The following is a 12,546-nucleotide window of genomic DNA, read 5'->3' on the forward strand; positions in this document are numbered from 1 at the left end:
AGGCTGAGGTGGGCGGATCATGAGGTCAGGAGATCGAGACCAACCTGGCTAACATGGTGAAACCCCTCTCTACTAAAAATACAAAAAAATTAACCGGGCGTGGTGGCAGGTGCCTGTAGTCCCAGCTACTTGGGAGGCTGAGGCAGGAGAATGGTGTGAACCCAGGAGGCGGAGATTGCAGTAAGCCAAGATTGCGCCATTGCACTTCAGCCTGGGTGACAGCGAGACTTGTCTCAAAATAATAATAATAATAGTAATAATCATAATAATAATTAGGACCATGAGTCATCAAGAAAATGTTAAATTACATTAAGTATATCTTGGTTAAGGCAGCAGAAAAGTGAACAGAATATCTTAGAAAGATTTCCATGAAAAACATTTAATGTTTAAGCAGCTCAGGCTAAATGTTTTTGTTGTGGAGGTGGTTTTATTTTATTTTAGATTCAGGGGGTACATGTGGAGGTTTGTTTCATGAATATATTGTATAGTGGTGAGGTATGGGCCTCTAGCGAACCTATCACCCAAACAGTGAACACTGCATCCAATAGGTAATTTTGGATACACAGGTAACTCTCACCTTTCATCCTCCTCCCTGCTTTTGGAGTCCTCAGTGTCTGTTATTTCCATCTTTTTTTTTTTTTTTTAAATTAAAAACAGCTGGGTGCGGTGGCTCATGCCTGTAATCCCAGACTTTGGGAGGCTAAGGCTGGCAGATCACGAGGTCAAGAGATTGAGACCATTCTGGCCAACATGGCGAAACCCAGTCTCTACTAAAAATACAAAAATTAGCCGGGTATGGTGGTGCATGCCTGTAGTCCCAGCTACTCAGGAGTCTGAGACAGGAGAATTGCTTGAACCCAGCGAGCCAAGATCACACCACTGCACTCCAGCCTGGCGACAGAGCGAGACTCTGCCTCAAAAAAAAAAAAAAAAAAAAAAATTTTTTTTTTTTAAGAGATGGGGCCTCACTTTGTCACCCAGGCTGGAGTGCAGTGGCATGACCACAGCTCATTGCTACCTCAAATTCCTGGGCTCATGTGATCTTCCCACCTCAGCCTCTTGGGCAGCTGGGACTACAGGTATGTGCCACCACACTCAGCTAATTTTTTAAAAGTTTTTTTTGTAAAGACAGGGGTCTCACCATCTTCATGCCCATGTGCACCTACTGTTTAACTTCCATTTATCGATGAGAACAAGCAGTATTAAACTTTTAACTATCTGAAACACTGGCTATTTAGAGACCCAGGCATTCTGGAAAGCTACGGTTTTATTGTAAACTATAACTCTTTAAATAAGTTCAAGGCCCTAGGACATGCAGTGTCTCACAAAACATAGGATGCCTGTAAAGTTAATTACAATAATTTCTAGAAGAGTACACAACTTGATAATTCTAAAAGCTGTGCAAAAAATACATTAACAGAAATCAGATGGGGTTAAAAACAACAACTACAGTAGTTCCCACTTACAAAGGTTTTGCTTTCCAGTTTCAGTTAGCCATGGTCAACTGTGGTGTGAAAATAATAAATGGAAAACTCCATGTACAAACAATCTATAAGCTTTAAGCTGCACACCATTCTGAGTAGTGATGAAAGCAAATGCAGTCCCTCAAATCACCCTTTGGTCCAGTGTCTCCACACTACCCACCCTAGTCACTCAGTAGCCATCTCAGTCTCATGTGATCCACTGGACACCAGATCCATTGTATCCAGTGCAGTGCTTGTGCTCAAGCAACCCTTATTATACTTCATAATGGCTTCAAAGCCCACGAGTGGTGATGCTGGCCATTTGTATAAGCCAAAGCGAAGCCATAAAGTGCCTTCTTTAAATGAAAAGGTGAAAGTTCTCAACAAGGAAAAAGCATAGTGGATATATGGTTTTATATTATCTGTGGTTTCTGGTCTCCAGAGAGGGTTTCTGGACATATTCCTTATGGACAAAGGGGGACTACTACACATCAATACGCTAACAATGCAATGGGGAAGCTATTAAAAAAATTCTAATAATAAGTGAACATCCTGCTCCTCTCTGAAAAAAATGCAAGACATTCAGGAAGTTACAGTTGGAGTGATCCCTTGGGCTCAAGTGACAGACAATGAACAGACCACTCATATTAAGCAATCTAGAAAAGGTTATTTCCTTCCTTCCTTTCCCCCTCTCCCTCTCTCTCTTTCTTTTGAGACAGTCTCGCTCTGTCGCCCAGGCTAGAGTGCAGTGGCGCGATCTTGGCTCACTGCAACCTTCGCCTCCCAGGGTTCAAGCGATTCTCCTGCCTCAGACTTCTGAGTAGCTGGGACTATGTGTGCCACCACGCTTGGCTAATTGTTTTTGTATTTTTAGCAGGGACAGGGTTTCGCCATGTTGCCCAGGTTGGTCTTAAACTCCTGAGCTCAGGAAATCCGCCTGCCTCGACCTCCCAAAGTGCCAGGATTACAGGTGTGAGAAACCATGCCCAGCCAAAAAGTTTATTTTCTTAAAGTTACTTTCTAAGCCTGCTTAAGCAAAAAATAAATTTCACAGGTAAAAAATAATTATGAGAAAAGTGGACTTTGTGGGCTACAGAGACATTTATGTTTCCTAAGAACTTTCCATAGCTATGAAGACATGATATGTTACAGGGAAAGGAGCATGCCTGGCTCCAGTTCTGGTTGTCACTAGCCAGCTGTGAGAGAGACTCAAATTCTTCTCTCTCCAAGAAGCCTTCCCCAATAAATCTAACTCAACATATTTTCTTCCTTCTTTCACATTTCTTTGTACATCCTATTACTCTTGTGTCACTTATACATTGCCTAATGTATGTGTAGCAATTTTTTAAAAATCTTAAGACTACTTGTTAAAGATGTGCTAAGATTACTTGTGACTTACATACGTTACTAACCAATAGGGTGCAAGAACTATAGGCTGCATGTCTCTTCACATTCCAAGCACTTTACATAAAAATATGTTTCTCCATTTGGAAATTAACAGGGCCAGGGGCCAGGCACGGTGGCTCGTGACTGTAATCCCAGAACTTTGACAGACAAGGCAAAGGCAAGAGGACTGCTTAAGCCCACGAATTAGAGGTCTGGTCAACATAGCAGGACTCCGTCTCTACAAAAAGTACAAAAATTAGCTGGGTGTGATGGCTTGTGCCTGTAGCACCAGCTACTCGGAAGGCTGAGGGGGAGGACTGCTTGAGCCTATGAGATTGAGGTGGCAGTGAGCTATGATTGCACCACTGCACTCTAGCCTGGGCGACAGAGTGAGACTGTTTCAAAAAAAAAAAAGGGAAGAAAAAAGTAAGGGTTAAGCAACACCCCCTACTAGCTCTGAGTTTTTATGGCATGAGAAATTAAAGTTTAAGATGTGTGCTTTGAATTGTCCTAATACTACATAAAACATAAATTTTTGTTGATTTCAACCTAGGTTGCCCCAAGACTTCTAATTAAGGAGCCCTTTCAAAATTGTCCCATAGAGAGTAAGTTTCTTAGAAAATAGAGAAAGATGATGGTTTGTCTAATAATTGTCTCTCAAACCACTGAACTGGGCACCAAAAGGCACATTTAAACAAATTTCATGGCCGGGTGTGGTGGCTCATGTCTGTAATCCCAGCACTTTGAGAAGCTGAGGTGGCTGGATCACTTGAGGTCAGGAGTTCGAGACCAACCTGGGCAACATGGTGAAACCCTGACTCTACTGAAAATACAAAAATTAGCTGGATGTGGTGGCACATGCCTGTAATCGCAGCTACTTGGGAGGCTCAGGCAGAAGAAGTGCATAAACCCGGGGGGCGGAGGTTGCAGTGAGGAGAGATGGTGCCACTGCACTCCAGCCTGGGCGACAGAGCAAGACTCTGTCTCAAATAAATAAATAAATACATAAATTTCACATTCACATATTTTAGGTTGTCTCAATTAAATTAAATCTATACTAATTCTTAACATCGGCTTGTATTTTTTTTTTTTTTTTTCGGAGACAAGAGTCTCATCCTGTTGCCCAGGCTGCAATGCAATGGTACAATCTCGGCTCATTGCAACCTCTGCCTCCCCAGTCAAGTGATTCTCCTGCCACAGCCTCCCAAGTAGCTGGGATTACAGGCGCCTGCCACCACACTCAGCTAATTTTTGTATTTTTTGTAGAGACAGAGTTTCACAGTATTGCCCAGACTGGTCTCGAACTCCTGGGCTCAAGCAATCCGCCCACCTTGGCCTCCCAAAGTGCTGGTATTACAGGTGTGATCCACCGCACCGAGCCAACACTGTCTTTTATATGCACGTAAACTTACCTAAAGAAAAATAAACCAAAATCAATTACAGTAACTCTGACTTCTGCAAAAAATAATTTAACCCACTTTAATACTATCCTTACCCTAGAAGCAGTCTAATTAATAAAATCAGGAATTTGGCCAGTAACACTATATATCTATTTTTGGTTCCATCACATCCTCTTTTACAATGTCATTGTCTTTATTATTTAAAGCAAGAAATTAAAACCCAGAAACTACTCAGGAAACAGTATTTAAAAGATGAGATAAAAATGTAAAAAATGAGATATACTTGTACAGGGGAACATTTAAATATATCTCAAGAAGAATAAGGAAACAGTAAAGAAAATCCAACTTCACCAAAACACTAAAAGAGAACTTACATAATCTCTAAACAAAATGAGCAAAATAGTCTCTCTAAAAATGGCCTCAAAAATAAGTTGGAAGCCGGGTGCAGTGGCTCATGCCTGTAATCCCAGCACTTTGGGAGGCCGAGGTGGGAAGATATCTCGCACGCACGCACGCACACACACACGATTAAATGTTTAACAGTACATTCTTTTGGCAGACTTCAGTTTTCTCAGGCAGGCACTCTAAGTGGGGGTTGGGTCATCCTGGAAATGCAGCCTTGAGCTGTTAGAAACAATCTTAGTATTTGTTTAAGTCTACACAGGACAAGGTTAAGGACTTGTCAAGAAGAGGGCTCAGAGAGTTTAGTCAAGGAGAGAAATCTTTGTCAACATGCATAGTTTTTGAATGTCAGTAATAACTCAAAAAGCTGTTTTGCAAAAAAACCATATATTGGGATAATATAAGAAAATGAAATATTTAGTTACGACTAAAAAAAATTTTAAAACAGCATAAAAAGATGTGTTTAATACAAGATATGACTAAATAAAATCAGAATATCAGCTTGATAAATTATAACACAACCATTTAAAATAATAAAAGTGGGGCCAGGCACAGTGACTCATGCCTATAATTCCAGCATTTTGAGAGGCCAAGACAGAGGGATCACTTGAGCCCAGGAGTTTGAGACCAGCCTGGGTAATATAGTGAGACCTCATCTCTACAAAAAATAAAAAAATTGGCCAGGTGTGGTGGCAGGCGCTTACAGTCCCAGCTGCTTAGGGGTTGAGGTGGGAAGACTGCTTGAGCCCGGGAGGTTGAGGCTGCAGTCAGTTGTAATCACACCACTGCACTCCAGCCTGGGTGACAGAGTGAGACCCTGTCTCAAAATAAGTAAATAAATAAGGAAAAAATAAAAGTAGCAATACCAAAATAGAACAAAGCTGTATGAACACTCTTAAGTATAACACAATTTTTTAAAATATGCAAACATATAAAGACTAGAAGAAAAAACAGAAAACAGTCATATCATTGTGAGAATGTGGACTGAATTTTAAAACACCCACTAGGATGTTACAATGTTGACTTAACACATTTTAAACAGACTTACAGAAGAGCTTGTGAAAAGTTCTGAAATACAAATGCTTTTGTGTTTGGAGCAGACATGATCATGAACTCACTTGTTTTAACTGACTCCGCCTTTTGGACAAAAGCATAATATTTTCATTAAGTAAATCCCATTCTTTAGCCTCATAGCACATCTTCACTACTGCAACTAAGATACGGGATGTAGATACCATATCGGAAGCCTGTAAGGGTAAAAATATATTGAAAATTAATGGAACAATGTTCAATGAAATTAATGGTAACTGAGCTTTCCCCTGTAAACTACTCACAGTACGAGTCTGCTTTTCCAGAGAGAGAAGGGTTTCAATGACTTCTTGAAGTCTTCCTTCCTAAAACAAAAGATGAAAATGAACAATAAAAAAACACAAAAAATGCAAATAACTAGTCTAAAATGAAATGGTTTTGACACAGAAAAGGAAAAATCAACAGCCTCTTCTAGAGGAAAAGGACCACCCGTAACTAGTTTTGTTTCTCTCCTTTTCACGATAGTGCTTCCTTCTCTAGTGGGTTCCATCAGTCAGTGGTTCCCTGCTTGAAGCCCATAAGCTATTTTTAATATTTTTAAATGCCTAAGAGAAACTGAACATTAACAATCATGTAACACCTAAGAAAACATCAAGTCTTTGTTCTGGATTCTAATTTATGAACTCAGTGTGGTAACACCTGTTTATCTTGTTCTTTTTTTTGGAGACAGAGTCTCACTCTTCCACCTAGGCTGAAGTACAGTGGTGCCATCTCAGTTCACTGCAACCTCCACCTCCTGGGTTCTAGCGATTCTCATGCCTCAGCCTCCGGAGCAGGTGGGACTACAGGAGTGCACCACCAAGCCTGGCTAATTTTTGTTATTTTTTGTAGAGATGGGGTTTCACCATGTTGGCCAAGCTGGTCTTGAACTCCTGACCTCAAGTGATCATCCCACCTCAGCCTCCCAAAGTGCTGGGATTACAGGCCTGAGCCACTGCATCTGGTAGATCCTGTTCTGATCAGACTCTAAGTGGTAGTCACATGTGTCTTTAAAGAATAAAAACAGAGGCCAGGTGCAGTGGCTCATGCCTGTAACGACAGCATTTTAGGAGGCTGAAGGGGACAGATATCTTGAGCTCAGGAGTTCGAGACCAGGCTGGGCTACATGGCGAAACCTGTCTCTACAAAAAAATACAAAAATTAGCTGGACATTGTGGTGCACACCTGTAGTCCCAGCTACTCTGGAGGCTGAAGTGGGAGGCTGGCTTGAGCCATGGAGGTGAAGGCTGCAGTAAGCCAAGATCGCACCACTGCACTCTAGCATGGGCGACAGAGTGAGAACCTGTCTCCAAAAAAAAAAAAAAGTAGGAAAATAAATGATTCCTTTATGAAGTTACCATCACCCTAACAGATATTTTTAAAATACAGAGTTCCAAAGAGAAATAAAAAGAGTGCTTGGTGCTAAAAGATAGGAAACTATGGTTTAATTTTTCAATGACTTTAAATCAGTAATCATGCTTACCGGAAATGAAGGCATCTGAGAACACCCACACATGCTATCCTTAAAGTCATGCTCTTGAGCAGATACTGATCCAACTGAAATACAGTTTCTGACAACTTACACTAACCTCTCCACATCTCTATCTCAGATGTAAAAATAAAACATTCTCCCTGGGCTATATATTGAGAGATTGGAACAATAAAACTCAAATAATATAAACATAAATGATAATACACCAGGACTAAAACAAGTTATCCTATTAGGAACCACACATTTTGATAAAACCAAAACCAACATACAGCACAAAAACTGCACTCATTGGCCAGGAATGGTGTCTCACGTACTGTAATCCCAGCACTTTGGGAGGCTGAGGTGGGAGGACACTTGAGCCCAGGAATTCGAGACCAGCATGGAAAATAGGGGGAGATCCTGTCTCTACAAAAATTTAAAAATTAGCTGGGCACGGTAGCCTGTGCCTGTGGTCCTAGCTACCCAGGAGGCTGAGGCGGGAGAATCACTTAAGCACAAGAGTTTCAGGCTGCAGTGAGCTAGGAATGTACCACTGCACTCCAGCCTGGGTGACAAAGTGAGACATGGTCTCTAGATAAAAAATTTTAAAAATGCATTTATTTAACATGCTAATATTAATAATGTAAACACCTCTGACAATAAATTGAAATGAGAAGAGTATTGTTTAAAAATTGTTTTTCTAATCAAAAGTGAATTTTTTTTATCTTAATAACATTCATGGATGATACATGAGTACTATCCTTTTCTACTGATGAAAGAAACTTATTAAATAGCTTCTGAATTACGGGTATAAATAATGTTTTGACTTTTTAAAATACTGCTGCCATATTTTTCCAAGATAACTTTTAAACATGCGTGAATCTTCCATGCAGCACAGCATATATACTGCATGGCCCCTGTCTGAACTTATTTTAATTAAATCTGAAATATGTGATTCTTAACATATTTTAACAATGTTTCCTGTTTGGAGAGCCCTAGTTCTCCTTTCTCTGAAAGTTCTATAGATTTATGTATATAATAAATACTGGCTAAATGTTCATCAGAGGAAAAAAACAATGAACAAATCTATAAATTCTCCGAAGTTGAAGGCTAATAAATCCTAAAAGATGAAAGAATCTTAGAACTAGAAAGACTGCTAGGCATTATTTAATTCAATCACTTCATTTTAGAGATTAAAACGACTGAGGACTAAACAGCTTAAAATGACTTGCTTAGCCACAAAAGGAATGAGCAGCACTAGATCCGGGGCTCCTGCCTCAAGCTCCAAAGCTCTCTCCACTAGAGTGCAGCCCTTCCCCTACCGTGCTAGTTTAAATCTCACCTTTTGCTTTGATCAAAGTCATCGCTATGGTTACTATCTGGCAACAAAATGAAGGGCAAAAATAGTTAAAATGTAAAACACTGTTTAATGACAGTCACCCGTCACATTTGCAATTACTATTAGTCACGTGACTGTGATCAATAGAGTGTGGTTTAATATATGGTATTCTAATTCAGAAGCATGGGTATTAAATTGCATCAGACATGTGAGAGAATCACACACTGGCCTAAAGCCACAGTCTGGAGTATCAACAAAACATTAAACGTCATTTTCTCACAAAGGCATTTTTGGATAACACTCTCTAAAAATCAGTAGTCACTTAGTACCTCTTCCTTTCATACTCAACCATACTGACTCTACTCTGCAATTACCCCAAACTATATTCTATTTTGGTGTTTACTGTCTTTCCAATCTCAGTAGAATGCAAACTCTGTAAGAGCAGGGATGCCATGTCTATACTGTTCATCATTGCAGTTCAGTGAGGTGCATCACACCAAGCACATGCCACTGCTTCTGCAGATACTATGGTCCATCCTTCCATCCTTGTATCAGTTACTGATGCACACAGCTTACCTCCTAAGTGGTCTACAAGTTCCTTTAGGGCTGGATCCTCATTTACTTGTCACTTCTCTTTGCACCAACCTCCATATAATACGTGTTGAATGGATTGGCACTCACCTGATCTGTATTCAGTTGATCTTAATGGCTTACAATTCCTGATTCTTACTGTCACAAGAAGCAGGATGTGACAAACTATACGGTTGACAATTTAGTGCTATTTGAAGGACACTACCATCATTTCATTTAATACAATTTCCAATTTTCAAATCATCCCCCTTTTTTCTCCCAATCTTCCACATTCTACCCTATGGCTAAACATCCTCCTCCTTTTCCTGTCTATTCACTCAGGTCCTGAAATTCCAACTCCTTGATGCTGCCTTTCAACTCAGAGGAACAAATGGTTAGAAAGCTATGCAAAACCAACCTGTTAGAACATGTGACTTCTGTGACTCATTTTTCTCATTAAAATAATCCTTGTAAATGATGTAAGCAACTAATGAGTTTGTTCAACATCAATGTTGAGTATAAGTTCTGTTTGCACCTCCTTTAATTCCTGAATGAATCCAATCTTTCAATGATTTGTTACACAACCTAAATAAGAAAGAAAAAGGCTAATAAAAAGTCACCACAGCCAGGCATGGTGGCTCACGCCTGTAATCCCAACACTTTGGGAGGCCAAGACGGGTGATCACTTGAGGTCAGGAGTTCGAGACCAGCCTGGTCAACATGGTGAAACCCCATCTCTACTAAAAATACAAAATTTAGCCGGGCGTGGTGGTGAGCACCTGTAATCCCAACTACTTGGGAGGCTGAGGCACAAGAATCGCTTGAACCCGGGAGCAGGAGGGTGCAGTGAGCTGAGATCATGCCACTGCACTCCAGCCTGGGTGAAAGAGCGAAACTCAGTCTAAAAAAAAGTCACCACAAATAGTTGAAATTTAAAGCCAGTCCAATACTCCCTCTACATAGTCCAACTTTTAAAGTGACTATTCCTTAAAGGGGTCTCTTTTGTTTAAGCTGCTAACAATGTAAACTGTTTTACATTTCACTTGCTCTTTATTTTTGACATTAACCATAAGAGGCTGCAGGTGACCAAAAGAAATGAAAAGACATTAAGCCAGGTACAGTGGTGTGCACTACTAGCTACTCAGGAAGCTGAAGCAGGAGGATCTCTTAAGCCCAAGAGTTTGACATCCCCATATCTTAAAAAAAAAAAAAAAAAAGAAGGAAGGAAGGAAGGGAGGGAGGAAAAGACATTAACATTTAGGCCTAGTGTTCCATTACTGGAACGCTAAGCTTGTGGGAGTTATTTATATCCTACTGCTCAAGGTCATCGCCAAGATCTGATTTTTCACAAAAAAGATTTTGCAACCTCCGGCACAAATGGGTTAAGAGGAAGGAGAATCAAAGGATACATTCAATTTAAGAATGTAAGTAGTCCCCAAATAACCATGTGCCAAATACAACATAATCAAAAAGAGAGGATGAGAAAGCCTCAGTATATTAAGAACTGCTAAATACCATATCTTTACAGTTCAGACAAGGCCCTCCTTAATTTTTAACTCCTGAATACAAGGCGAAGAGATAACCACCATCACGAACTAGTATCACTTTACTAACACCCCATCAACCCGACACAGGGTGCTTACACGCCAATCACAGAGGCGGTACAATGGTTAAAAATACAGGCTCTGGCTGGGCACGGTGGCTCACGCCTGTAATCCCAGCATTCTGGGAGGCTGAGGCGGGTGGATCACAACGTCAGGAGTTTGAGACCAGCCTAGCTAGTATGGTGAAACCCTGTCTGTACTAAAAATACAGGCATGGTAGTGCACGCCTGTAGTCCCAGCTACTGGGGAGACTTCCTTGGACCTGGGAGACGGAGGTTGCAGTGAGCCGAGATCGTGCCACTGCACTCCAGCCTGGGCGACATAACAAGAGTCTGTCTCAAAAACAAAAAAAACAGAGAAAACCCACTACAGGCTCTGCAGCCAGACTGCTCAGGTCTAAATCCCAGCTGTACTACCATATTACCTTGGGTAAAACACAAGCTCTCTGACTCTCAATTTTCTCTTCAGTGAAGTGGGCACAATAATTGTACCAATCCACAGGGTTGGTGTAAGAACTAAATCAATACCTATAAAGGCATGCCTGGAACATAGTATGAGTACATATCATTATCATCATAGCAGCTGACATTTTAATAAAACGTATACAGCAATAAATATCAGTTATTATCATTTGCAACATGGGTGTTAGGACAGACATAAAACTGTACTAGGTGACAACTACAAGTGATTTAAATGATCTACATTTGGCAATTTTACAACCCAACTCTAGAATTTGTCTGCCTTTCTAAGGCTTCTGCTATATACGGTTTCCCATCTAATACATTACTAAGTCTCTATACACAACTTTTTTTTTTTAAGAGATAAGGTCTCACTCTGTTGCCCAGGGTTCAGTGCAGTGATGTGATCATAGCTCACTGCAACCTCGAACTACTGCGCTCAAGCGATCCTCCTGCCTCAGCCTCCAGAGTAGCTGGGACAACAGGTGCGTACCACAACACCTGGCTAATTTTTAAAATTTGTTGTAGAGACAGCATCTTGTTGGGCTGGCCTCAAACTCCTGGCCTCAAGTTATCTTTCCACCTTGGCCTCCCAAAGTGCTATATACACAATCTTCATCTTCAAATGTCTTTCACATTTAAAATAAAAAATGTCTTAAGGAAATTAAGGATAGAATTGATAATCTCTTAAGGAGGTAGTAGCAAAAAGGACACTATTCTTTTTACCAGGAGATGTGAGTTTGATCTGCCTTGAATAAAACACTTAAGCTACCTGAAGCTTAAATTTTCTCACAAGTGAAAATAACAAGACGTTCTTCATAGTTTTATTGATGGGCTCAAAATAAAATCAAAAGAATGTATACTAACTGTTCCATACATTCCAATGTAGAAACGCAATGTTAATTTTTTTTTTATGTTTGGCAGAATGGTTAGAAAATAATATGAAATGGAAAATAAAAAGCAGCCGGGCACGGTGGCTCATGCCTGTAATCCCAGCACTTTGGGAGGGAGAGATGGGTGGATCACCTGAGGCCAGCAGTTTGAGACCATCCTGACCAACATGGTGAAACCCTGTCTCTACTAAAAATACAAAATAAGCTGGACGTAGTGGTGCATGCCGGTAATCCCAGATACTTGGGAGGCTGAGGCATGAGAATCGCTTGAAACCGGGAGGCGGAGGTTGCAGTGAGCCAAGATCGTGCCACTGCACTCCAGCCTGGGCAACAAGAGCGAAACTCTGTCTCGAAACAAAAAATAAAAAAATAAAAATGAAAAACAAAACAGAAAAATACGTTTAAAAAAATTAACCAGGAGTGTAGGGTAACCATCTAATTTAAAGTTGAAACTGGCTCGGTATCAAAAACAAAAAGTATACCCTCCCACAA

General features: G+C 40.5%; 1 protein-coding gene across 1 annotated transcript in view; it reads right to left on the minus strand.

Annotated features, from left to right (window-relative positions):
- PSMD12 (proteasome 26S subunit, non-ATPase 12) overlaps positions 1–12,546 on the minus strand; it is a 376,293-nt gene that overhangs the window by 10,640 nt on the left and 353,107 nt on the right. The window contains exons 3-4 of the mRNA XM_054459615.2: positions 5,986–6,045; positions 5,770–5,898 (exon numbers count right to left, since the gene is read on the minus strand). Coding sequence (XP_054315590.1) covers positions 5,770–5,898; positions 5,986–6,045 — 189 coding nt within the window. The remainder of the gene's footprint in view (positions 1–5,769; positions 5,899–5,985; positions 6,046–12,546) is intronic.

The sequence above is a fragment of the Pongo pygmaeus genome, chromosome 19 (assembly GCF_028885625.2).
Source record: "Pongo pygmaeus isolate AG05252 chromosome 19, NHGRI_mPonPyg2-v2.0_pri, whole genome shotgun sequence".
In the NCBI taxonomy this organism is placed as follows: domain Eukaryota; kingdom Metazoa; phylum Chordata; class Mammalia; order Primates; family Hominidae; genus Pongo; species Pongo pygmaeus.